General features: G+C 38.7%; 1 protein-coding gene across 1 annotated transcript in view; it reads left to right on the top strand.

Moving 5' to 3' along the window:
* LOC117337235 (trafficking protein particle complex subunit 8-like) overlaps positions 1-24,478 on the top strand; it is a 41,396-nt gene extending 16,918 nt beyond the window's left edge. Inside the window, 18 exon segments of the mRNA XM_033898108.1 lie at positions 1,127-1,258; positions 3,582-3,653; positions 4,306-4,458; positions 7,007-7,133; positions 7,612-7,800; positions 8,477-8,628; positions 9,322-9,396; positions 10,597-10,851; positions 11,365-11,768; positions 12,233-12,383; positions 14,358-14,532; positions 15,073-15,131; positions 15,606-15,779; positions 16,331-16,435; positions 17,127-17,272; positions 17,557-17,623; positions 17,625-17,647; positions 18,385-24,478. Of these exon segments, the coding sequence (XP_033753999.1) occupies positions 1,127-1,258; positions 3,582-3,653; positions 4,306-4,458; positions 7,007-7,133; positions 7,612-7,800; positions 8,477-8,628; positions 9,322-9,396; positions 10,597-10,851; positions 11,365-11,768; positions 12,233-12,383; positions 14,358-14,532; positions 15,073-15,131; positions 15,606-15,779; positions 16,331-16,435; positions 17,127-17,272; positions 17,557-17,623; positions 17,625-17,647; positions 18,385-18,658 (2,733 nt within the window). The 3' untranslated portion in view covers positions 18,659-24,478.
* Positions 24,479-26,862: the final 2,384 nt, after the last annotated feature.

Below are 26,862 nucleotides of genomic sequence, written 5' to 3'. Positions count from 1 at the left end.
ACACTTTATCACTAGCCCTCCACCTTTGGGTTGCGAGTTCGAAACCTACTTGGGGCAGTTGCCAGGTACTGTCTGTAGGCCGGTGGTTTTTTCTCCGGGTACTCCGGCTTTCCTCCACCTCAAAAACCTGGCACATCCTTAAATGACCCTGGCTGTTAATAGGGCGTTAAACAAAACAAAGAAACAAAGAAACACTCATGACTAATATCAGATAAAGACTTCAGGAAAAATTTATGTCAACTTGAGACCAAGAGTGATATTACAATACATATACAGTGGAACTTCCCTAAACCGATCAAGCATAGTGCATGAATATTTGGCCGGTTTGGAGAGGGTTTGGTTTGGAAAAGTGATCCATTTTGACCAGTCAGAATCTGGAGATAATATCGATTGGATGACGTTTTGTATCTTCTAAGCAGTGTATGGCTTATTAATAATATTAATATATAATATATATAATTAATATATTACGGAAATTAATACCTTTGAATACATAGAACGTTATTAATTAAGCTAATCAATTAAGTCCTAATACTGATTACAAACTTATGCTCACGTAAGGTTGTTTTACAGAAGTACTTTTGGGTATGTTTAAACAACTCTGGATATAAAATCGGTTTGGTATTCAAAACTCAGAGGGATCTGTATTGGGAAGTTTTTTGTTTGATAATTAAAAGAATGTCCAATTCCATCAATTGCAATTCGATCACTTTTAAGAGGTGACCAGTTTTGAGAAGGATCGGTTTAGGGAAGTTGAACTGTAGTCGTTTTACAATCGTTGACACAGTAATTTATCTACATTGGAATTTGTAATATCATTACATTGGTTTGTTTCCAGAACATTATGTTCCAGTGCAATTAAAAATATACACCAACATAATATAAATATCTTATTTTGATCGAGATTGCTCATGTGATCATCTAATATTTGTCTCAATATCCTTGATGTTTTATTTTATGATATTTTATGACTTATTTATTGGCTCTAATGACTATCTGTAACAATACTTGAATGTGCAAGATAGCGGATTTTGGTGGTGGAATTCATAATCTAGGAAAAAATTTGGATGTGTCTTAAGATTTAAAAAAAACAACATAGATTTGACCTGAGTGTTGTTTTTGCCAGGACTCCGACCTGAGAAGCGCCTTACTGCTGGAACAGGCAGCCCACTGTTACATCAACATGGAGACCCCAAAGGTCCGCAAGTACTCCTTCCATATGATACTGGCTGGTCATCGCTACAGCAAGGCTGCTCAGGTAACTCAGTCAGAGGTCAGGGTGGTCAGGTAACACACAGTCATAGGTCAGGGTGGTCAGGTAACTCACAGTCATAGGTCAGGGTGGTCAGGTAACTCACAGTCATAGGTCAGGGTGGTCAGGTAACTCACAGTCATAGGTCAGGGTGGTCAGGTAACACAGTCATAGGTCAGGGTGGTCAGATAACACACAGTCATAGGTCAGGGTGGTCAGGTAACACACAGTCATAGGTCAGGGTGGTCAGGTAACACAGTCATAGGTCAGGGTGGTCAGGTAACAAAGTCAGAGGTCAGGGTGGTCAGGTAACACAGTCATAGGTCAGGGTGGTCAGGTAACACAGTCATAGGTCAGGGTGGTCAGGTAACACACAGTCATAGGTCAGGGTGGTCAGGTAACACACAGTCATCGGTCAGGGTGGTCAGGTAACACACAGTCATAGGTCAGGGTGGTCAGGTAACACACAGTCATAGGTCAGGGTGGTAAGGTAACTCACATTCATAGGTCAGGGTGGTCAGGTAACACAGTCATAGGTCAGGGTGGTCAGGTAACACACAGTCATCGGTCAGGGTGGTCAGGTAACACAGTCAGAGGTCAGGGTGGTCAGGTAACACAGTCATAGGTCAGGGTGGTCAGGTAACACAGTCATAGGTCAGGGTGGTCAGGTAACACACAGTCATAGGTCAGGGTGGTCAGGTAACACACAGTCATAGGTCAGGGTGGTCAAGTAACTCACAGTCATAGGTCAGGGTGGTCAGGTAACACAGTCATAGGTCAGGGTGGTCAGGTAACATAGTCATAGGTCAGGGTGGTCAGGTAACACAGTCATAGGTCAGGGTGGTCAGGTAACACACAGTCATAGGTCAGGGTGGTCAGGTAACTCACAGTCATCGGTCAGGGTGGTCAGGTAACTCACAGTCATCGGTCAGGGTGGTCAGGTAACTCACAGTCATAGGTCAGGGTGGTCAGGTAACACAGTCATAGGTCAGGGTGGTGAGGTAACACAGTCATAGGTCAGGGTGGTCAGGTAACACAGTCATAGGTCAGGGTGGTCAGGTAACACACAGTCATCGGTCAGGGTGGTCAGGTAACACAGTCAGAGGTCAGGGTGGTCAGGTAACACAGTCATAGGTCAGGGTGGTCAGGTAACACAGTCATAGGTCAGGGTGGTCAGGTAACACACAGTCATAGGTCAGGGTGGTCAGGTAACACACAGTCATAGGTCAGGATGGTCAAGTAACTCACAGTCATAGGTCAGGGTGGTCAGGTAACACAGTCATAGGTCAGGGTGGTCAGGTAACATAGTCATAGGTCAGGGTGGTCAGGTAACACAGTCATAGGTCAGGGTGGTCAGGTAACACACAGTCATAGGTCAGGGTGGTCAGGTAACTCACAGTCATCGGTCAGGGTGGTCAGGTAACTCACAGTCATCGGTCAGGGTGGTCAGGTAACTCACAGTCATAGGTCAGGGTGGTCAGGTAACACAGTCATAGGTCAGGGTGGTCAGGTAACATAGTCATAGGTCAGGGTGGTCAGGTAACACAGTCATAGGTCAGGGTGGTCAAGTAACACAGTCATAGGTCAGGGTGGTCAGGTAACACACTCATAGGTCAGGGTGGTCAAGTAACATAGTCATAGGTCAGGGTGGTCAGGTAACAAAGTCAGAGGTCAGGGTGGTCAGGTAACATAGTCATAGGTCAGGGTGGTCAGGTAACACACAGTCATAGGTCAGGGTGGTCAGGTAAAAATAAAATCACAGATTGTCTGACCTTATTTTCCCTGAAAATCTGGAATCTGTAGAAAGAGGGTGAAGGGATGTCAAAGAACAGAAATTTTTAGGAAGGTTTTAACTTCAGCAAAATCTTAATATTTATGAGGATTTACAACAGTGGGAGGTATGATGGAGTTTCAAATCAGTGAATCAAATTGAATGTGAATTTAACAAAGATGTTGTAATGATATGCATAAAGGACAAGCTGGCTTCGATTCGTCAACTGTGGTGGTCTTTGTTGATCTGCCCCGAAGGTATCGTACAGCAGTGCGTGTCTAAAGTTGGTGAAATTTTAAATTGGTGGATTCTCAATACCAAATTATTTACTGTGTAGATTCGACTACGCTGGCTGTTGTGGGCATATATTTGCATCCCTAGATATATTGCCTTCAGTGTGACGGTCTTGAACATCATAGATTATCAAAACGAATATATTGCATATAAGGTAAAAACCATTTAGTCTGTAAGACAGCTGCCCTAAACAAGAAAATGGTAACTCTTACAATTTCAATTCTGAGATCTGATTTTGATAAGTCCGATGTTGTTTTATTGTAGAGAAAACATGCGTTACGGGCCTATTCACAAGCTTTACAGGTGTACAAAGGCAAAAACTGGTCCCTGGCTGAGGTAAGTTGATGTTGACGTAAGAGTTCCAGGCTTTTTCTGAGGCCTTTTTGGGGCCGATAATGGGCCCCATTCCCCATTGAAATTATTTCCTATTTAGGTCGAATTCACAAAATTAGCAGTTTACTCCTGAAAAACTCTTTCCCAATTCACCAATTTTCTTCCCAAAATGAGGCAAAAAGGCCCCATCCCAAACTTGGGAGAAAAAACTGTGGAATTACACTGTTTACAGTTTGGGAAAATACAGTGACAGCATATAGGGTGTTGCAAATAAAATGAATTCATGATTACAGTAATGAAGGTGTTTGTATACCCCTGCTTTGACTGATTTTCACATATTGTGTCCATGCTGACAACTTTCCATAGCATTTCCATAGCGATAGATCACTGTTTCATGTATCGACATCAAAATTGCATCATATAAAGGTATTGTGTATTGCATAATAAAGTGGGTTCACTTTGACCTCTATATGACCTTTGGATTGTTTCAATATCCAGGTTAGTGTTACAAGAGCTGAGAATCTAGTCAAGATTAAATCAACTTGCTCTGGAATCATTTTTTGCAAAGTTTGTAGTTTTTAGCAGCAAGTGAAATTTTCCAGTTTCGAATTTTACTATTTTTTCAAAACCATGTTTTAACTTTTTTTACCAACAGGACCACATCAACTTCACTCTGGGTCGTCAGTCGTTTAATCTGAAACAGTTAGAGAACGCCACAGCTGCCTTCAAACACCTTCTAACAGAGAATAGCAAGCAGATAGCCAGCCAGCAGGGTGCCTTCCTCAGGGAGTACCTGTTTGTCTATAAGGTAAGTTTCTAACCCCTCCACCATGGGGGTCGTCGTACATACCTCAGGGAGTACCTGTTTGTCTATAAAGTAAGTCTAACCCCTAAGTTTCTAACCCCTCCACCATGGGGGTCGTCGTACATACCTCAGGGAGTACCTGTTTGTCTATAAAGTAAGTCTAACCCCTCCACCATAGGGGTCGTCGTACGTACCTCAGGGAGTACCTGTTTGTCTATAAGGTAAGTCTCTAACCCCTCCACCATGGGGGTCGTCGTACGTACCTCAGGGAGTACCTGTTTGTCTATAAGGTAAGTCTCTAACCCCTCCACCATGGGGGTGATTGTGCGTACCTCAGGGAGTACCTGTTTGTCTATAAAGTAAGTCTAACCCCTCCACCATAGGGGTCGTCGTACGTACCTCGGGGAGTTACCTGTTTGTCTATAAAGTAAGTCTAACCCCTACACCATAGGGGTCGTCGTACGTATCTCCGGGAGTACCTGTTTGTCTATAAGGTAATTCTCTAACCCCTCCACCATATGGGTCATCGTACGTACCTCTGGGAGTACCTGTTTGTCTATAAGGTAAGTCTCTAACCCCTCCACCATGGGGGTCGTCGTACGTACCTCTGGGAGTTACCTGTTTGTCTATAAAGTAATTCTCTAACTCCTCCACCATGGGGGTCGTCGTACGTACCTCAGGGAGTACCTGTTTGTGTATAAGGTAAGTCTTTAACCCCTCCACCATAGGGGTCGTCGTACGTACCTCAGGGAGTACCTGTTTGTCTATAAGGTAATTCTCTAACCCCTCCACCATGGGGGTCGTCGTACGTACCTCAGGGAGTACCTGTTTGTCTATAAGGTAAGTCTCTAACCCCTCCACCATAGGGGTCGTCGTACGTACCTCAGGGAGTACCTGTTTGTCTATAAGGTAATTCTCTAATCCCTCCACCATGGGGGTCATCGTACGTTCCTCCGAGAGTACCTGTTTGTCTATAAGGTAAGTCTCTAACCCCTCCACCATGGGGGTGATTGTGCGTACCTCAGGGAGTACCTGTTTGTCTATAAAGTAAGTCTAACCCCTCCACCATAGGGGTCGTCGTACGTACCTCGGGGAGTTACCTGTTTGTCTATAAAGTAAGTCTAACCCCTACACCATAGGGGTCGTCGTACTTACCTCCGGGAGTACCTGTTTGTCTATAAGGTAAGTCTCTAACCCCTCCACCATATGGGTCATCGTACGTACCTCTGGGAGTACCTGTTTGTCTATAAGGTAAGTCTCTAACCCCTCCACCATGGGGGTCGTCGTACGTACCTCTGGGAGTTACCTGTTTGTCTATAAAGTAAGTCTCTAATCCCTACACCATAGGGGTCGTCGTACGTACCTCAGGGAGTACCTGTTTGTCTATAAGGTAAGTCTCTAACCCCTCCACCATGGGGGTCGTCGTACGTACCTCTGGGAGTACCTGTTTGTCTATAAGGTAATTCTCTAATCCCTCCACCATGGGGGTCATCGTACGTTCCTCCGAGAGTACCTGTTTGTCTATAAGGTAAGTCTCTAACCCCTCCACCATAGGGGTCGTCGTACGTACCTCAGGGAGTACCTGTTTGTCTATAAGGTAAGTCTCTAACCCCTCCACCATAGGGGTCGTCGTACGTACCTCAGGGAGTACCTGTTTGTCTATAAGGTAAATTTCTAATCCCTCCACAATCGGGGGTCGTCGTACATACCTCAGGGAGTACCTGTTTGTCTATAAGGTAAGTCTCTAACCCCTCCACCATAGGGGTCGTCGTACGTACCTCAGGGAGTACCTGTTTGTCTATAAGGTAATTCTCTAACCCCTCCACCATGGGGGTCGTCGTACGTACCTCAGGGAGTACCTGTTTGTCTATAAGGTAATTCTCTAACCCCTCCACCATAGGGGTCGTCGTACGTACCTCAGGGAGTACCTGTTTGTCTATAAGGTAAGTCTCTAACCCCTCCACCATAGGGGTCGTCGTACGTACCTCAGGGAGTACCTGTTTGTCTATAAGGTAAGTCTCTAACCCCTCCACCATAGGGGTCATCGTACGTACCTCAGGGAGTACCTGTTTGTCTATAAGGTAATTCTCTAACCCCTCCACCATAGGGGTCGTCGTACGTACCTCAGGGAGTACCTGTTTGTCTATAAGGTAAGTCTCTAACCCCTCCACCATAGGGGTCGTCGTACGTACCTCAGGGAGTACCTGTTTGTCTATAAGGTAATTCTCTAATCCCTCCACCATGGGGGTCATCGTACGTTCCTCCGAGAGTACCTGTTTGTCTATAAAGTAAGTCTTTAACCCTGTAACCATAGGAGTCATTGTATGTTCCTCCGAGAGTACCTGTTTATCTAAAGTAATTCTCTAACCCCTCCACCATGGGGGGGGGGGTCGTCGTACGTACCTCTGGGAGTTCCTGTTTGTCTTTAAAGTAGTCTGTTTTTCTGTTTGTTTTATAAAATAAAGTTTAAATACTATAATGATCTACATTTTTTTTCAAGTTTACTAGTTAATGCTTTGTGAAATATTAATAAGCTTTTTATCTATCCCAGCAATTGCTGAGCCAGGAGGCTGGGGATTACGGCCACAACACCCGAGCCCTACCTGAGCTTCCCCTCCCAGTGCTGGACAGTAACTCCACCAAGGTCCTACTGGGGGCCAGACCACAGCCAAGCCAAGGTATGGTACTTCATCTCACCAGGTATAATCAGGTGATAAGCCCACCCCATGTACTGAACACATTTTACAGGTGACAGTCAAACTAGTTGTCTAGAAATACCCATGCCAGTGTCTTTTATTATATATCGTACTTTTGTATGCAAGGAAGACTGAATGTATTTCCAGTCAAATTTTTCCTTGCAAAAAAACTACCCAAGTCTTTGATTGTGTGTGACTGTCCATTGGATAGCCTATAGACATACATGCTTTCTTCCTAGCTTCTAATTCAGATAATTAAAAGTTTCATGTATTCTGTAGCTATAGTGCAAATTTTAAATTGCTTAGACTCAACTTTTAATTAGGCAGTACATATTATTTTGTTATCATTTTTCTCTTTCCTCATATTTAAGAAAAATAAAATGTTTAAAACTAGCAAGAACTAACATTGTCTTTTCTGGAGGACAATTTTCTAATGGGGATGATGCTGATTTTGTTACAGCACCAGACAAGGTAGCTTCGTCGGGAGTGTGGTTTGACCATAAGGAGAGTAATCACCCTCGATGGCAGAAGTTGGAGGAGGCGTTGGTTGCCGCGGCGATTGGAAATCTGCCAAATACATTCCGACCGACACTTCAGTGTTATACCAATCGAACTGACAACAAACACAGTCCTGTAGGCTTTGTGGGAGGTACAGATCATTTTGATATTATAATAGCTGTCTGATCATTAATTTACTATCAAACATTATAAAAAAGATTATAGAAAATGTGAAGTTTTCTCATAGGGTCATATTAAGTCTGAGGAAAATGTGTTTTGCTGATGGGGCCGCCTTGCCCAAGTGGTTAAGGTGTTCCGACACTTTATCACTAGCCCCCCACCTATGGGATGCAAGTTCGAAACCTACATGGGCCAGGTACTGACCGTAGGCGGGTGGTTTTTCACCGGGTACTCCGGCTTTCCTCCAACTCCAAAACCTGGCACTTCTTTAAATGACCCTGGCTGTTGATAGGACGTTAAACAAAAACAAACAAACAAGTTTTGCTGATTGTGATTTTATTGTTAATATAGAAAGCATTTAATTTTATAATTATGAATGCTGCAATCATATAGACTAGGAAATTTGAGAGTGGATTTAACATACAATAATTGTCACGGTATAGACACTGTATGAGTTTTAAAGTTTTGCTGATGAAGTGCTATTTCTTTCAAGGCCACTCATGAATAAATATTTTGTAAATACAGAGTAAAAGTTCTTAAAAGTGTGTCTTTCATCATAGATATAATATATATATATATATATTGAAGAAAGACTTTTTGTGATTTGATACTGGAATGCTGACCATGTGTGTGTAATTTGACCACAGAGCCGATTATCGTTGAGGTGTACTTGGTGAACCCCCTCAAGGTCATGTTAGTACTGACAGAGGTCACGTTGTTATGGAGCTTCCTTCCGAGTCTACCAGGCCAGGAAAAAGCCCAGCTCATCACCAATGAGGTGTCTTCAACCTCTGTTAAGGTCAGTTCTTGCCAGAGGCAGTTTGCATTTATCGATTTCGAAACAGTTGGATCAATTGGACTATGAGTTGTTTGCTGCCTCAGAAAAACCCTCAAGGCCTGTATCAATATTTGAAATTTTATGCCTGAAGTATTAAATTCTGCAGTGACTGCTATTTACTGGTATGACATATTACAGCAAATAAATTGAAAGCTTGTTTCGATACACACTGTTTACTTACACTATGTATCGACTACGATATTAATGTACTTTTTACGAACATTTTTCTTTATTTTACCCGTCAAGAATCAAGCTTAGATAAATTAAAGAAGAAAAAACTGCAGAAAAACCTCAGTCGTTTTTTCACAACATGCATTGGACAGCAAGTGGTCTTTGACTTTCAATGCACTACATGTAGATCTAGACTCTTACTTGTCAATACACATGATATCTACACAGTACAGTTGAATTGTAGCCGATAGGTATTCATGTCAGTACTATGAATTTTGATATTCTATAAGGCAGTTATAGATGTGATTTTCCTTCACATATTCTGACGCCAAATCTTATAATTCAAGAATTGCTTATTCTTATTATAATAAAGACAAGTTAAAATAAAATTTAAAATTGTAATTCATAAATTATTGTTTTGATTTCTGTTACACATTGAGCTGCTCTATTTTAATTTATTGAATGTGTATTTTTGTCTTACAGAATACCCTGGCAAATGAAATCATACAGACCCAGGTTATAGATGAAATTATCATGGATGCAAATACCAAATTGACGGTCAGTAACATCCCTTCTCAGATATTCACATATTATATACTGTATAATTTTCTTATCTTTGTACAGTTAACTGTTAGTACAATTTGAAACATTCATTGGTACTTAAATATATCCTCACACTTTCCTGTTGATACAAACTTTTGAGGTCACAATTTTTTTTCTTATTACCTTGGTAATGAAATTGAATATTCTCTGACTGGTACTAATTTTAGTCCTTTTAACAAATATTTTATAATTCAGTTGTGATGTAATGTTCATTATTAACGTGTTTGAATATTTTGATAAACAAATTAAGAAAATATTGATACTGTAACATTAAAACCTCACTTACACAAACCTGCATTACTCAAATAATCCCCCCATTTGTCAAACTATTCGCTTGGTTCTGACCGAGTTTTAATGATATCCTTGTAAATTAACCTCAGATAATTCTAACAGCTATTTGTCGATTACCCTGCACGCCTCGAACTATGGTTCATCCCTCTCCCTTCATATTCACAGTTACAGCTGTACAGTATTAACATACCTATTCGTCAAACTTGTGTTATACCGGGAAATTTTACCTGATATGTGTCACACATGGGTGCATCCAACCTTGGGTACCTTGTTCGATCTCACACATGTTTATAATTTACCAGATTAATGGTGGCATGCTTACATACCTACGCTGCTTTGTTTAAATTGTAAATTAAAGTACCAATTATATTTGCTGATTCTTGGCTAACTTTCGGTATGGTCCCGTGGAATTTGAGTTAGCTAGGTTTTACTGTTACAGCTGTTTCTATGTTACCTAGATGATCTTGAATATTTGTTTCCATTTCAAAGAGATCAAAGAAAAGAGTCTTAAGAGTTTTTCTGCATTCATTTGGGACTCCGATGAGAATGATAATTTTTTTTGTTAGTTTCATTATCCTCCTATGGAATGGAATCCATTGTAAGATTCCATTAATCACATAACCAGGAGTGGTTAATTTTGCGAAACTGGCAATATTTTTATTACGTTTCACTTTTTTATGTTGTGTCAAAATGCATGTGACACCATGTAACACCATGAAGTTGTGATGTCACAATTAAAACAATGAAAGCTACAGCCAATCACAGCTCTACAAGGTTTTAATTAAGTACTATATATATAACAGTAAAATGTGTGGGTTCTGACACCGATATTAGGGATCGTGATCACATTGTTACACATTACAGACCCAGATTACACTGACCCCTCACCAGACCGGAGAATTAAGGATCGTAGAGATCTCGTACAACCTGGGAGGGGTACTTATAGAGGGCAACGGACCCAAACCAAACATGTCAAACACGATATTTGTGCGCGGTAAACAGAAACTGGAAGTCCAGGGGCCCCGTCTCAACATCACCAAAGAAGACAAGGCCAACAAGGTGTACGGGCCGGATCGGCGTCTCGACCTCGTCATACAACAGGAAATGCCTTTATTGCAGGTTAGTACTGGGGGAAAAAAAATTTGTGGGAGAAATATAGTTGTTGTGAGGACCTGTTGGAGGATCTGGGCAGTGGAGATCGATATTGTAAAAAGGGTGGTAATATTGTACGAGGAGGTCCAACCATGTTGTATGACATCAGTCCATATATTGCTTGAATATCGTAGGTTTAACATCGTGTAATGAAAGCCTTGCAATGTCCTGTAAAGGTTGTATAACTCATGATATTAGCACTTTTCTATACAAACTGATAAACTAGAGCCAGAATTGAATTAAACTTCATCATGCAGCTGTTTTGTCTTATTATTATTTCGTGATTCTTGAGGCCCTAAAATTTCGATACCTTTGATGGCTTAGGAATTTTTAAAAGCTAAAAAATAAATTTCTGTAAACAGCAGGTATAAAATTATTCTGAGTAATGAGTAAATATTCCTGGTCACTATTCATTAACTATACATATTGTATCGTGCATACTACATCTTAAAAGTTTAATGTGAGTTTTTCCAATTTCAGGTTTCGTTTTGTAATTTTCCGCGGACATTGTTATGTGGCGAAGTGCATGCTGTGATGTTACAATTCACCAATGTTGGTTCTAGTCCCCTTCACAGACTCAAAGTCGCTTCCACATGTCCTGAGTTTTTTACTCTCGGTTGCCATGGACAACTTCCGAAATTTCCGTGTGTTTATCAAACAGCTATGGATGTTGGTGTGAGTGACTGTGAATGTATGTGCAATTCTATACCGAAAGACAGTGTTAATCTAACTCGCGTTGTGGACATTGTCCTACCTAGTGGAACTCTCCAGCCAAAAAGTACAATTTCAGTACCTGCCTGGATACGTGGAAATGACATAGGAGGAATTCACGAGATTCATTTTATGTTTTATTACGAACCAGTACAACAGTTACCCAATATTAGGTAAGTCTTCATAAGTTGATCGGACAGACAAAATTTTAGCAGTCGTTTCTTTTAATATAATATTTCCTTGTCTGAATTGAACAGATTCAGCTCAATGAGAAAGATTGCGTGGAACATAGAAATCCTGGCCATGATTATTGGAAAATGAACATTAATTAATGGCACATTGAAAGTTAAACAAAATATATATTAATACTATTATATATAATATTTTTAGATATTATTTACTGATTAAAAGCAAACAGGGAAGTTAGATTCTGCTTACTGTATACATACATTTTAAAACTGGTCATGGAATATGCAAGTGCACATTCACTGTCTAATACTTTAATTTTTAGGCTCAATTATATATCAATTCAGACAGTGACTATAAAAACCGTTTTACCTGCCTAATGTTTGGAGAGTTAGAAGCAGAACAAAAATCCAGTATTCAATATGTTAAATGATTTTGTTTCTGGTTTTAGCCATAGACTATTACGTCACACTGCAGTAGTTAACACCTTAGAGTCACTGAGCGTGCGGGCCATAGCACACAGAGGAAACAACACCAGCTCACATCCTAACGGCCACAGAGGTTCCTGTGTCGTCATGTGTGAATTAGAAAATCTCAGTCAGGTAAAGTTTTTACCTTTATCTTAGGGTGAAATAAGTTTTATCTTTGTCTTAGGGTGACATAGATAATAAAGTTTTACCTTGGTCTTAGGGTGAAATAAATGATAAAGTTTTACCTTGGTCTTAGGGTGAAATGAATATTAAAGGTTTACCTTGGTCTTAGGGTGAAATAGATAATAAAGTTTTACCTTTGTCTTAGGGTGAAATAGATAATAAAGTTTTACCTTGGTCTTAGGGTGAAATAGATAATAAAGTTTTACCTTTACCTTAGAGTGAAATAGATAATAAAGTTTTACCTTTACCTTAGGGTGAAATAGATAATAAAGTTTTTTTGTTTTAAAGTGAAATGAATGATAAAGTTTTACTAGGTCTTAGGGTAAAAATGAGTAATAAAGTTCAAGGCTCTTTGTCTGTAAATATAAAATGACAGGTGCCTGCAAACCACTCGTAAGACTATTCAGAAATACAGCATGTAATTTTGGGTTTGTTGCTGTTGATGCCACAGGAAAACTTGTGCATTTTTGCTTTGTATATGAAGTACATCACAAATATAATTTACCACATAAATAATTAATGTTTGATATATAACGTAATGCTAAACTATTGGCAGTTCTCTCTGTCTTCATCAATTCAGTGGTGAGTGATTGGTCAGTGGTCACATGTCGATCATGTGACTGTATAGTACATATTGATAAAAGTTCCGACCCTATGTCTCTTGTCACTCACTATCATTGGACTGTGGAGGGCAGAGCTATTCTGCTGATATAAATAGGGTCTAGTAAGTAATGATGACGTATGGTCCAATATAGGTACTGGATCCTAACATAGTGTTGTATAGGGTCTAGTAAGTAATAACGACGGTATGGTCCAATATAGGTACTGGATCCTAACATAGTGTTGTATAGGGTCTAGTAAATATTAACGACGGTATTGTCCAATATAGGTACTGGATCCTAACATAGTGTTGTATAGGGTCTTGTAAGTAATAACGACGGTATGGTCCAATATAGGTACTGGATCCTAACATAGTGTTGTATAGAGTCTAGTAAGTAATAACGACGGTATGGTCCAATATAGGTACTGGATCCTAACATAGTGTTGTATAGGGTCTAGTAAGTAATAACGACGGTATGGTCCAATATAGGTACTGGATCCTAACATAGTGTTGTATATAGGGTCTAGTAAGTAATAACGACGGTATGGTCCAATATAGGTACTTGATCCTAACATAGTGTTGTATAGGGTCTAGTAAGTAATAACGACGGTATGGTCCAATATAGGTACTGGATCCTAACAGAGTATTGTATAGGGTCTAGTAAGTAATAACGACGGTATGGTCCAATATAGGTACTTGATCCTAACATAGTATTGTATAGGGTCTAGTAAGTAATAACGACGGTATGGTCCAATATAGGTACTGGATCCTAACATAGTGTTGTATAGGGTCTAGTAAGTAATAACGACGGTATGGTCCAATATAGGTACTTGATCCTAACATAGTATTGTATAGGGTCTAGTAAGTAATAACGACAGTATGGTCCAATATAGGTACTGGATCCTAACATAGTGTTGTATAGGGTCTAGTAAGTAATGATGACGGTATGGTCCAATATAGGTACTTGATCCTAACACAGATAAAAGTTTCGACCCTATGTCTCTTGTCACTCACTATCATTGGACTCTAGAGTATGTGGTATGTATATGGATGGTATGGTCCAATATATATAGGTACTGGATCCTAACAAACAGATGTTCATTGGATGCATATTACTAGAAATAGATAATTGGTCACATATAGAACGACAGTACAGACAAGTAAATTGTCGAGTTTTCGAGGCAATGTGCCCCTTTATCAAGACACAGGTAAATTACAAACGATCACGTATAGACATAGAACATATATACATGTAGATATCAAGGTATTGTATTCCATAGTCACAATAGACTTCTGTATACCAAGCCGTGTAATATTTATAGGTACAGAGTCAGCGGTCGTATGTGAAGGAGATTCAAATCAACCAGGTATCCTGTGCCAGTGAAGAATGGACGGCTCAGTACCTTAATTCTCAACACGTCAAGTCGGAAATACAGATCGGCAGTCGGGAGACCATGCAACTGTGTCTGAAGGCTGTCCGTAGTTCTACAAACTTAGGTCAGTATGGGCAGTCGAAATACTTACTGATATATTGCTTCCCTAGCTAGTGTATCGACACATGACCACAATATATTTTTACTGATTAATAACTTTTAATACTTAATGTATCAACACAGCCACAATATATATTTACTGATTAATAACTTTTATTAGAAAATACTATTATAATAGTTATTAATATAAAAATGATAGTTAAAACAATTTGCTTTCCTTGTTTATTGCTATAACGTTGTCAAATCAAATTGTTCATCAAATGATATCAAACTTACATTGAAATATTGTATAGATATGTAACTGTGATGTATCTGGTGGGGGGGAGGGGGCAAAGACTCCAGTGTTCACAGACCTTATAATAATTAATATAACAATATATATAATATTAATTTATATAAAAAATATTATATTTCCGTGAAATTATTGGAGAACCTGTCAATCAAAAACATTGTATAGATGTGGAGCTGTGATGTATCCGGTGGTGGGGACCAATGATTACACAGGTTACATATTAATCAACCATTGGTGTTTCCTATGTTACAGATACAATAATGGGTAAAGAATCTATTGTGTTCAGCGACGTTCCTTTCGACACACAGCAGGTAAGATCTACAAGTACCCTAATTAACTTTTATTTGAATCACAGAAAAATAGATATACTTCTTTCGCTTTAATATTTGTAATTTCAAAAAAAAAAATATGAATATATATATACACTTATTACCTATTGGTAACCATATCAAAGTACATGTATCTGCAAAGCAATCTATATATAAAGGCTTTTACCAATTGAAAGATTTAAATTAAAAGAAGTGAGAATTACCATATTTAGCTGGCCAGCTGGTAGTAAGCCCACACCCTACGCTGTTCCATGAGTCTCAAGTTTGTTCATTAGCCTCAGGATTTATTACAGGGTAAGGAATAGGAAATAATTATAAACATTTTAAGCGTAACCCTGGTAACATACAAACCGTAATATAATGTACCGCTCAGCTAGAGAGATCTTCTCTTCAGCTATATCGGTTGAGTGTAAGACTACTAAGCCAAATGTTTTGACGTGTGTGTTTTCTCTCCAGATATGTAGTGCAATGACGCCTTGTGCGGACTTTTTCTTCCGATCAAAAAGCAGTATTAAGCCTCTAGAACCTGATATGGAGGTACCTATGCCTCCAAGTCGGCGGAAGACTCCAGAGTTCACAGACCTTAACTGTGCAATACAAGTGGGCTTCACTTTAGTTATACTGTGGAAGGTGAGCAGTGAAAATCCTGTGACACTCAGTCAGTGTATAGATATATCCCTGACCATATAGTGTTGTTTTTCAGTTATTCTGGCATTTAGACATACTGGAAATAATTAAAAATATTGACTTATTAATGAATACTTTTGAAAGCTAAGGCTTTCAATGAAAGTTAACAGAAGTATTCCGTACATGACAACAGTGGCCATCTTGAAAATCTGTTGTAAGCAATTAAGAGTATTTTTGAAAGTATGCACCAAACCACATCCATGATTTGTACTTTTATTTAAAACATAGCTATACTGAATAGTAACTGATTCAGCTGCTTGAAACAGCATTTATTTTTCTTAACCAATATTACCACACAATAATCTCTGCTCTTCAACTTCTGTTGTTTAAATATCATTTCCATCCGAGTGCGTCTTCCTGTAGTTTAAATTTCAATGCTATATCCTATATTGACAATCTTAACCTTTAAAAATGGCAGCTGTGTTTTTCTGTTCCTATGTCTGTTTCTTATACTTATATCCGAAATGTTGGTTTGAAATTTTGTCCCACCGCAGGCATGTGTGATCAATGAGGACGGAGAAGTTCAAATCCGAGTTGGTCAGCACCATGTGACAATAGAGAAAATTGACAACATCTTCACTTCGTATCCATACGTTCTTGTGAGTACTTGCAGATTGCTTCGGTTATCAGAATGTATAGACTGAAGTCCTCGTACAAGACAGTCATTTTAACTAACAGTAATTATAACATTCTGGACATTCACACTGTAAAATACACTTAATATTAAGATTTAATTCTTATCAGTTACACTTGTGACTGAGGGCCGCGGTGGCCGAGTGGTTAAGGTGTCCCGACACTTAAACGCTAGCCCTCCACCTTTGGGTTGCGAGTTCGAAACCTATGTGGGGCAGTTGCCAGGTACTGACCGTAGGCTGGTGGTTTTTCTCCGGGTACTCCGGCTTTCCTCCACCTCCAAACCTGGCACGTCCTTGAATGACCCTGGCTGTTAATAGGATGTTAAACAAAAACAAACCAAATTGTGGAGATAAACAGGCTTGATACATGTTTCTGCTTATCGCTGACTCAAGATAAATTCTCTGAATTTGACATGACAATGTCTATGTTAAAATTTCAGAAGTAATCCTTTCTTACTTGTCCTCAGGAGTTCATAATAAACAAGTTTCATTGTTGAGCACTCCATCAGTTTTAGTTAAATTTGAAAAAATGAAATCTGGATTCAATTTTAGATTGATTTAATACATTAAATGGTTATCAAAATTAAATGAAGCTTTGTAGTTATCAATAGGTGTTTGTTATAATTGATGATGTGGAATGATTGTTCGTGTCTAGATCCCAACAGAACAGCCGGCTGTCAGGTTTGTGATGAAGGACCGAGAAGCTGAGGCGTCCACACCCGACTCCGAGGTCACCACGCAGCTGGTTGACCTCAACTTTAACCATAGGTCAGAGGTCAAACATAATTTCTCCAGTGGAAGGTAAGTTATTGAATACACAGAAAATACATTTATTAATTGAATTAACTTTTCATTAAGGTTTTTTTCATTAAATACAAATCAACATTTTAATAGAGTGAACATGCATTTCAATATCAAACAAAACTTTGAAATTAAAAATTTGTTTAATTATTATATAGATTTAAAATATAAATTTTTAAGGTGATTAGATACATTTTCAAGTTATAACCAAAAATAATTCTCGTGGAAAATTGAGTAGTTTGGGCTCAGATCAACATGTAAACAAATATTCGGTCTATCCACAGACTGTGCCAAGTTCCAGTGACACTGCTTCTACAAAATTGCTCAAAAGTGACGCTAGATGTTCTGGTAGGACACAAGTCAATCCCCAGATAGGTAAGTCTACAGATTACAAAACAATAGAGCTCTCATCATCAACAGTTTACTTTGAAGTCATGTCATAAGATAATTCTAAAATTGAATTATTTTCTGTTTATTGCTTAAACAATTCAATTTAATGGTAACCAGCATCATTATTGTATTATAATATCATATAATGTTATATCATATTATAACTATACTGTTTTATTGTCCTCTCGCACTTTATTCAGAATACAATAAGTAAAAGTGTGTGTTGACCAACTTGGCGTATTACTCCAAGATAAATATTTAGTATTGCTATTGCCGTCAATGTTTTTGTGAAATCTACAAAATTGAGCCAGTTCTCCTTAGAAAACATTTGTCAATTTTTATGCCCCCACCATGAAATGTGTAAGGGGGGGATATAGCGTTTAGTGTTACCCATGTCTATTCCGTCCCGAAGATGCCAGGTACTGACCGTAGGCCGGTGGTTTTTCAAGATGCCAGGTACTGACCGTAGGCCGGTGGTTTTTCTCCGGATATTCCGGCTTTCCTCCACCTCCAAAACCTGGCACGTCCTTAAATGACTGTTTATAGGACGTTTAACAAAAACAACCAAAAACCATCGGTCCCGATACTATATATCTAGCTAATCTCAGGAACTGCTGATGCAATCCTGACCAAACTGAAACTGTGTTTTGGGTTGTCAAGTGGCAGAGAGGGGCATTTATTTCTTGCATACATTTTCTAGTTTTTAATGATTTTTTCGGCAGGTTGAGCAGTAAATCTAACGAGGCATCATTATATGATCACTCCGGGGAGTACCATCACAACAGCAGTTTTAACTGGGTCGGTCAGACCATCACGCAGCTTCGTCTGGAGGCCGAGCAACAGGCCGCAGTGCAATTGTCAGCCTGCTTCAGCAAGCCGGGAATCTACAACCTGAACCGCGTGGCTGTGTTTGTGACATACACCCGGGACTCGAACGAGATGGTGCTTCAGCGATATAGCTCTCCTAGTGTTGTAGTAATTGGCGAGGTGTCCTGATCAGCAAAGCCTCCTCGTCGTGGTGATGAAGCCTTGTGGAGTGGCAGAACATCAGTTTAAGTTGCTAGATTGGTTTGGTATCGATCAGGTCTGCTGTCTTCCCTGTTACATCTGATTAATGTGTGAGGATGTATCCTTAGCGGGCTCACATTCCCAAGGACTTGTAGTCATTGTGCCACCAGTGAGGTTGTTTGTAGTGTCGGAGAGGTCTCCATATTGATGTGCTGTCAATGCGGATGTCAAACTGCTGTGGCGTCGGCTCCTGTATAGCGTTGAGTCTATGAGGACCTTTCATCTGTCTGACATCGGCAAGGTCTCCGACATCGACAAGGTCTCTGACATCGACAAGGTCTCCGACATTGACAAGGTCTCCGACATTGACAAGGTCTCCGACATCGACAAGGTCTCCGACATCGACAAGGTCTCCGACATCGACAAGGTCTCCGACATCGATAAGGTCTCCGACATCGACAAGGTCTCCGACATCGACAAGGTCTCTGACATCGACAAGGTCTCCGACATTGACAAGGTCTTCTACTTGATGTTGGCAAGGGAGTTTGTCTAGGTCTTCTATTTGATGTCATGCGAAGGAGGATGTTGTATTGTGTGACATTGATGAGGTGTCGGAGACGATGTCGTATTGTGTGACATTGATAAGGTGTCGGGCAGGATGTTGTATTGTGTGACATTGATAAGGTGTCGGGCAGGATGTCGTATTGTGTGACATTGATAAGGTGTCGGGCAGGATGTCGTATTGTGTGACATTGATGAGGTGTCGGAGACGATGTCATATTGTGTGACATTGATGAGGTGTCGGGCAGGATGTCGTATTGTGTGACATTGATGAGGTGTCGGAGACGATGTCGTATTGTGTGACATTGATGAGGTGTCAGAGAGGATGTCGTATTGTGTGACATTGATGAGGTGTCAGAGAGGATGTCGTATTGTGTGACATTGATGAGGTGTCGGAGACGATGTCGTATTGTGTGACATTGATAAGGTGTCAGGGACGATGTCATATTGTGTGACATTGATGAGGTGTCAGGGATGATGTCATATTGTGTGACATTGATGAGGTGTCAGGGAGGATTTCTTACCAGTCGAACATCGATAAGGTCACCAACTTGATGTGATGTCAGAGAGGATGTCTAATTGTGCAAACCCAAGGAAGTCTTGTAAGGCCAACACTGAGGATTTCGTTGGTTTATTACCAGTAGGCTTCCATATCTAACACATCATTCATTTTGATCATCAGGCAAACGATAGCAACCTCTACTGCTGAATTTGTGATTCAGATGTAAAGATAATCATCATCAGCGGAAACAAACTTGTTATAAAGGTGTTTCCAAACAGGAGAGTTACAACACGTTTCATCATCAGAACCGAGACTCAGGATGTGCATTTCATTGGACGCATCGTGAAGAACTTTCTGGATACAACACACATTGTGATGTCATCAGTTTTGTGAACACAATAATGATAACTGCTTCCATCACTTTGGTGATCATACATGGCCGAAGTGACAGTGACACGGCTCTGGTTATTGATTAATCTCACCGTATTCCATGTTAAACGCACGTTAATGGTGGCCTGTCATCAACGTGTCAAATCGTGCTACTTTCACCTCCGCTCACCAGATGATGTTTTACTACTTGCGTATGTTGCAGTGATGTTATCCACCAGTTTGTCATCGAAGAATGAGATCAACCATTCCATTTTACCGATCTCTTTCTACCAATTAGCAAGGTCCTAAAACATTCACAATATTCTTGGTGTTTGGTGAGAATCCACGCAATCAGAACCAGACAAGTGTTGTACTCACTATTAATAAAAGATTTCATTTTAGAAATTCTTTCTGTTAAAAAATTCACGAAGTAAAATACTTGATAAAATCATTTTTTTTGCACAATTAAAATGATACATTCATACCAAGCAATTAATTTCATTTGAAATTTGTGTGGTTGATTTGTGGAGAGTCAGGATCGTGTTTGGTGCTTGTGTGCGAGTTAGTGGGGCCACAGTGGGACATGCAGGAAGACGGTACAGGTCACACTCGTGTTTATTTAATGGCAGATAAGGCCATTTTCTCCTGTGATAACTTTTTCCATGATTTTGGAGATATTAAGATTATTATGTGTGAATATTATTCAAGACTTTGCTATATCTATGAATTTTAATATTAACTGTTATTTGTGAATTATGTGTGATTATTTAAAGTGTGGCTGTAGCATCATACCTATGTAGGTTAGTATTATAAGTGTATGTAGCTATATATATAGGTTCTTAAGGTCAAGGTCAAGGTTGGTCAAGGTCATTCTGCCCTATGTGTTCAGGTTTGTGTACAATTCTGAAAATAAACATTTCGATTCAACTGGGATGTGTACTATTTAGAAAAAATATGGACAGATTCGAAATGAACTCAATTGGTCACGAACTTTATGGTCTGTGTTTTGTAATTAAATTAATGTAAAATGTACAGGTTTTATCAACATGTTGATAATGCAAAATTTAATCAAATTAATTTTTATGTTCAATCTGAATCAAGGTGATGCAACAGGGTGATTGTTCAAAAATAAATAAGAAATAAGTAAACTGCTGGTGAAAAGCTTCTGATGGTCCCAGACTAGATTCAGAGTCAGAAGAACGTTTTAAAAGTGAATTTTGTTTCCATAGTATGTGGTTAAAATAGTGAGATTTAAGTTTTGCCTGTACAGTTGGTGTTTTAAATATGAAGGATGAATGTACCTATAGGCTGCTATTAAGAAGCCGAGGCAATCAATACTAGTTGGTTTATGTTTTAATTTATTATAAATAATATGAAAAACAACAAGGATAATTTTAACAATAAAAAATAATCAGAAACAATATTAATAGTATTTCATATAGATTAGTTGACAAAGTCCGACTCGGTAACGATTTATTGTTATTCATTATTATTTATCTAGTTATATATGCCCAGTGTGATGTGTGAACAGTTTAAAGATAGGAATTTCATTATCAAACATAAATCCTACAATAGTTGGGGTCTCCCTCACCAAAATGTCATGTATCATTGACATGTTAAACCCTTCACTTACTCTGTCATGACAGTACATGTACTATGGTTTGTAAATACAAATGTAATATAAGTGCTATCTTTTTCCTAAGATCTATTTTTCCTAGCTATTTGGCTGAATCACAAATAATTTGTGTTTCCACGAGCCAATAGTAACTTGAAAGAAGACCATATGAAATTATTTCATCAATTTTTAACTGACATTTCACTTTATCAGAAATGGTAGTCTCTGATACACACTATATATATATCAGTGTATTTCAGGGTGCCTGGTTCAAAGAGGAAACAAGTTGTAATATACTGCTTGTTGAACAAATATTTATTTAATGTTAGATATTTAAGTTTCTTATGTACATTTTGGTATATTAAAGATTTACTGCATTAAAATGTACAATGTTCTATATGACGCCCCATACATGAGATCGGACAAATCAGTTGGAATCAACTTGTCATGTTACAATGGTTTTAACAGGTAGATTTTATTTCATGGGATTGTAGCTTTATGTCCTAAGACATGATGTTAGAATACTCATACAAATATTATATCACAATATAAACATTCCAGCTCGTAAAACCAAAAACAGTAACCTGGCTTCTTGTCTATATGTATACGTATGATAGATTTCTATGCAGGCGTATACTTTATACCCCAAACTATCAAATTATGGTAGATAATTTTTTTTACCTCATCCTATCATTTTAAACAGTGTTTTAAAAATGTATTTAGCTTGAAATTGTCTTTTATAATTTGTTTATTTATAGCTGTACTGTTATAAACACATATTATAGATGAAATACATGCTGCCTTTGGTTCATTTGTTAAAGCTCGTTAAGTCAAACTTTGATTTTGTGAAGACTTCTTCCTCTGTTTGTTCAAAATATTAAAACTCTTTAATATATATATATACCTATAACAGGGCTCAAAGTGGATATTTTTACCAGGTGGCCTATTTGGCAACCAAGTCATAAAATCTAGGCGCCATTTGGAAAAGTTAGTCGCCTGGCCTACATGTAGTTGTCTTACATTTTTGAAAAAATCTTTTAATTCCTTAGTTCAGTATAACATCTTTCTGGAACTTTTTCGATTGTGAAAGTTATTTTAGCGTTGACTGCAACCTTTGAAAGATTAACCAAATCGCAAATTTTCACAATTTTTTAGGGGCCAAGCAGGCGCCTTACAGGTCAACAACTGGTCGCCAATGGTGAATTTAAGGCGCCATGGCCACTAAAATAGGCGCCACTTTGAGCCCTGCCTAAATAAGAAAGATGTACCAGCAATTGAAAAGCTATATTTATCACTATTACAAAAAATTGTAAACTCACAAATGTTTCTAAGAGAATTAAATTAGAAAGATACCGGGTAGCCTTATACTTGATGCACTTATCAGCTTTCATGTTTTGAAAAATAAAAGTAATTATGATAAATAAATGATGAGCATAGAAAGTGGGAAGTTTGAATAGGATGTGAGCGTGATTTAATTTCTGCCCGATTTCTGTTAATGTTTAATTAATTTTTCGAATTCGACTTGGAGAATAGATGTTCAGGTTTTGTTATTTAAAAGATAGACGCCAGGGAAGTGTGAAATACTAGTTAGATTATTACTAACACACACCTGACTCATTCACAAGTATAAAAATCATACAAGGGAGAGAACTCTTCATTGATTGTCTGTGCTTTACTTTTTTTCCTTTATAATTCAAGCAGGGAAGTTTGTTATGCATTTTAAGTATCATTGACATACTTTTTAAACAATGATATTGTCAGAGACTATATATACTGGAACCTAACATACACCACAAGGCTAGTCTAGTCATTTCTGGGGTTCCGGTCAAATGTCAGAAAGATGTGTGAATGCCGCTTATAAGACGCAACTTCGATTGAACAAAGGTTGATATGCATGGTATAGGTGACTCTATATAACTCACATTGGCTGGCTGTAATTGATGCTGTAATGCTGTAAATGATGCTGTAATTACATTTTAACTGAATCCAATCACCTGTTTAGGACACGGCATGGATTTCAATGTATAATCGCCATATTTGTCAGCAAGTCTTCATGCTTCCTCATTGATTACTCAAATGTATTCTTCTGTTGTAAAGAATACTACATTCTCTCATTTCTGACGAGTACATGCAGGTCCAGGTACAATATGTACCTTGTATGTCGTGGTTCGGATCATTGAGCACCCGATTAGGAAATAAAATCCACACTTTTTGAATTTGAAGTAACATTTGTATTTGAAAGTCATTTTAAATATCTAGTATTTACAATGTTAATTGAAACATTTAAAAGTAGGCTAAACAAACCTAGTATTTACAATGTTGATTGAAATATTTAAAAGTAGGCAAAAACCTTGTATGTTGAAATTGGAAAATTTAAATTTAGAACATACACGTCCCTTATTGAAACTTTAAAGTGATGTTTTGTTTAAATTGAAGTTTCAAAGGAAGAATATCGATATACTTATCATTTATTGTTATAGCCTTGTCTTGTTAAATTGTAGATCATGGCTGAGTGTCTCTGCTCCGTGTAATGTTGTCACTTCATACATGCTAGGTTTCAGGTATACGGCTATGTATTTGTGTACATGTACTAGCTTTGTATAGAGACTTCACAAATAAGAGGTTGCAGATAATGCATTCTCCCTTTACTGTTGCCAGTTAACCAGGACTTGTAGCCACACTTGTTTAGTTCCTGGGATGGTTTCAATTTTTTTCTGTGATTTATAATATATGATGAGTAAATGAAAACAATTGAAACATATTCGTTCCTTGTCTGTTTTAATTTCGTTTTTAGTTCACGGGAGATCATGGGGGTCGATTGTGTAAAAATGGCTTCTCTTATTAACCAATGCAAGACTTCGTGTTTTATGAAGCCGGTAAATTATGGAATTAAGGACTACAAAGTTTGTTCAAACGAATGACCTTGACTTACTTTCAGTATTACAGAGGTCAACTGTGTTAAAATATTTAAAGGGCCATTCCTTCGACATGGAGTAACCAAAAGGCCAAGGATTATGATATGGGGCGCGGAAGCATGGTAGGATGAAGGACTACAAAATTTGTTCAAAACAATTATTTCATTTCGGACAGATGAGATATTCTGTTGAGCATCTAGATCAACTTATACGTTGCATTATTGGTAGCAGGTGAGTTATACTGGCCCATTGGACCTCTTTGTTTATATACATGTCGGACATAGATTCGGCAGAGTGGACACGAAATGTAATCTTTCATATTTTCACGACATTGCGATTACTAATAAAGTCTTTCTTGATAAAATATCACAAAATATCACAGGATTGCGAAAAAGACAAACCCCTGGGAAGCGCTTTTTAAAATATATTCAGTAACAATATAATATGCTGGACAATAGCTATAGATACACTAGTGCATTACAGAAATATAGTTTCTTCTCCAGGTCAGTGAAAAAAATCTGTAATTTGTATTGCATAACTTGTTTTCTACTCACGATCACCGATATTCTATGGCGGAATTGTAATGTATCGATCGGTATCTAATCAAATCTGCATGTAAGGTGCCGTTACTTATCGTGGAAGTTTGTGTAGTGGTATAGAAAGTTAACACATCCAATCATCACCAACAAAGGATTGAAAATATAGAAATAGCTTCCTGAAATATTCGGCCCGATTTTGTAGACATTCAGTGACTTATGTGGATTTTGAGATACTTTAATCTGACCCCAATTTTAAAAAAGATAGGTTGTATATTTTAACTGTCACATGATGCCAAAATGACATGATAATAGTTTCTTGAATACCGGACTGAAGTTCCGATAATTGCTGTACCCGATCATAAAGCTGCGATAATGTAGCTCTGGGCGACCGGCTGACGATTTCTGACAGATGCCGTAGACGGGGTAAGAATATTCGTTGTTAGGATCAAATAGCGAAGATTGTCACAACATAATCGTTTTCTGTAAAGGAATATTAAATTAAAAACAGTAGGTTCGGTTTTAAATCTTGGGTGAATGTCAGAGACGAGAGTTTGAACAAATCACAATGTCTATCGCTATGACCTGAGGACCCGCCATCTGGGAGTTGTCGCATGCCGGATTGTCAGACGGCATCGTCACGTGATGCAGAACAGATACACGTGCAGAGGAGTTTGATAGTGTTATCGTGAATGTATAGCTCGTCTTTATAGACAAATTTGACGTGTTAATACTGCAGTATATGTTTTAGGAGGAGAAAGGGCTGTCTATCGATAGTCATCGTAAACATGATTAGGCACGAGCCGTGTGGGGTTCACGTTTGCAAAACTGCCAGGGTTAGAAGGGTGTCGAGGAGAGAAGGAGAAAGTGCAGACAAGACATGAAAGAAAATTACATGTTACTTGTCTTCGAGTTCTTCAATTATGCCTGGGAGTCTCTCCGAGTCATTTAGACAGAAAAGGAAGACAAATATCTTGTTTATTTTTCAATGTCCCCTAAAGTAGGAAACATGGAGGAAACTACCCGATTCTGTAGGTGGCGTACACTTCCAGTCGCCTTCTACGACCAACATGTAGATGAATCCTTTAGGGTCTACACAAACCGTCACCATCATTAAAAAAGGTCTCCGCAATTCGTCGCCTCTTACGACCTGCACGGGTTCACATGTATGCTGCCTTGTACAGACCGAAAGCCGGTGTTTTTTTCTCCGAAATTTCCGGCTGAGTCCTCCACCTCCAAAACCTGGCACGTATTTAACAGAGGTAATCACGTGATGTTGCCATTTCGTGAAGAAATTGGAACACGGTCGTTAATAAAATATCTGCCATAGTTAGTGACCACAAACAGTATAAATTGCCACAAACATCATTTCAGACGCAGACTATTCAAAGCGCCCCCTATTACCATTTCCACGTGAATGTGTCTGGCCAGGATACATCTACATTGTTAACAGAGGTCATTTTTCATTTGGATAGGTCCCTCAGAGCTTTACTGTGTCTGTATAGAGCCTAATTAGGACCATCTGATTGACTTTCTTGTATATCCACGTGTGGGCTGCTGACCTTCCCGCCTTGTCCAGGTTTTCTCGCCCGAAATGGAACATCTATGTAGACACACTTGTGTGTCATTGAAATTTCGTTCTGTTGCATTGCCCACGTAAAGTCGATACCAAGGCTGGAGACCGAAAAAACAAC

Source organism: Pecten maximus, chromosome 11 (assembly GCF_902652985.1).
Source record: "Pecten maximus chromosome 11, xPecMax1.1, whole genome shotgun sequence".
In the NCBI taxonomy this organism is placed as follows: domain Eukaryota; kingdom Metazoa; phylum Mollusca; class Bivalvia; order Pectinida; family Pectinidae; genus Pecten; species Pecten maximus.
This window is presented reverse-complemented; position numbering and strand designations above follow the sequence as displayed.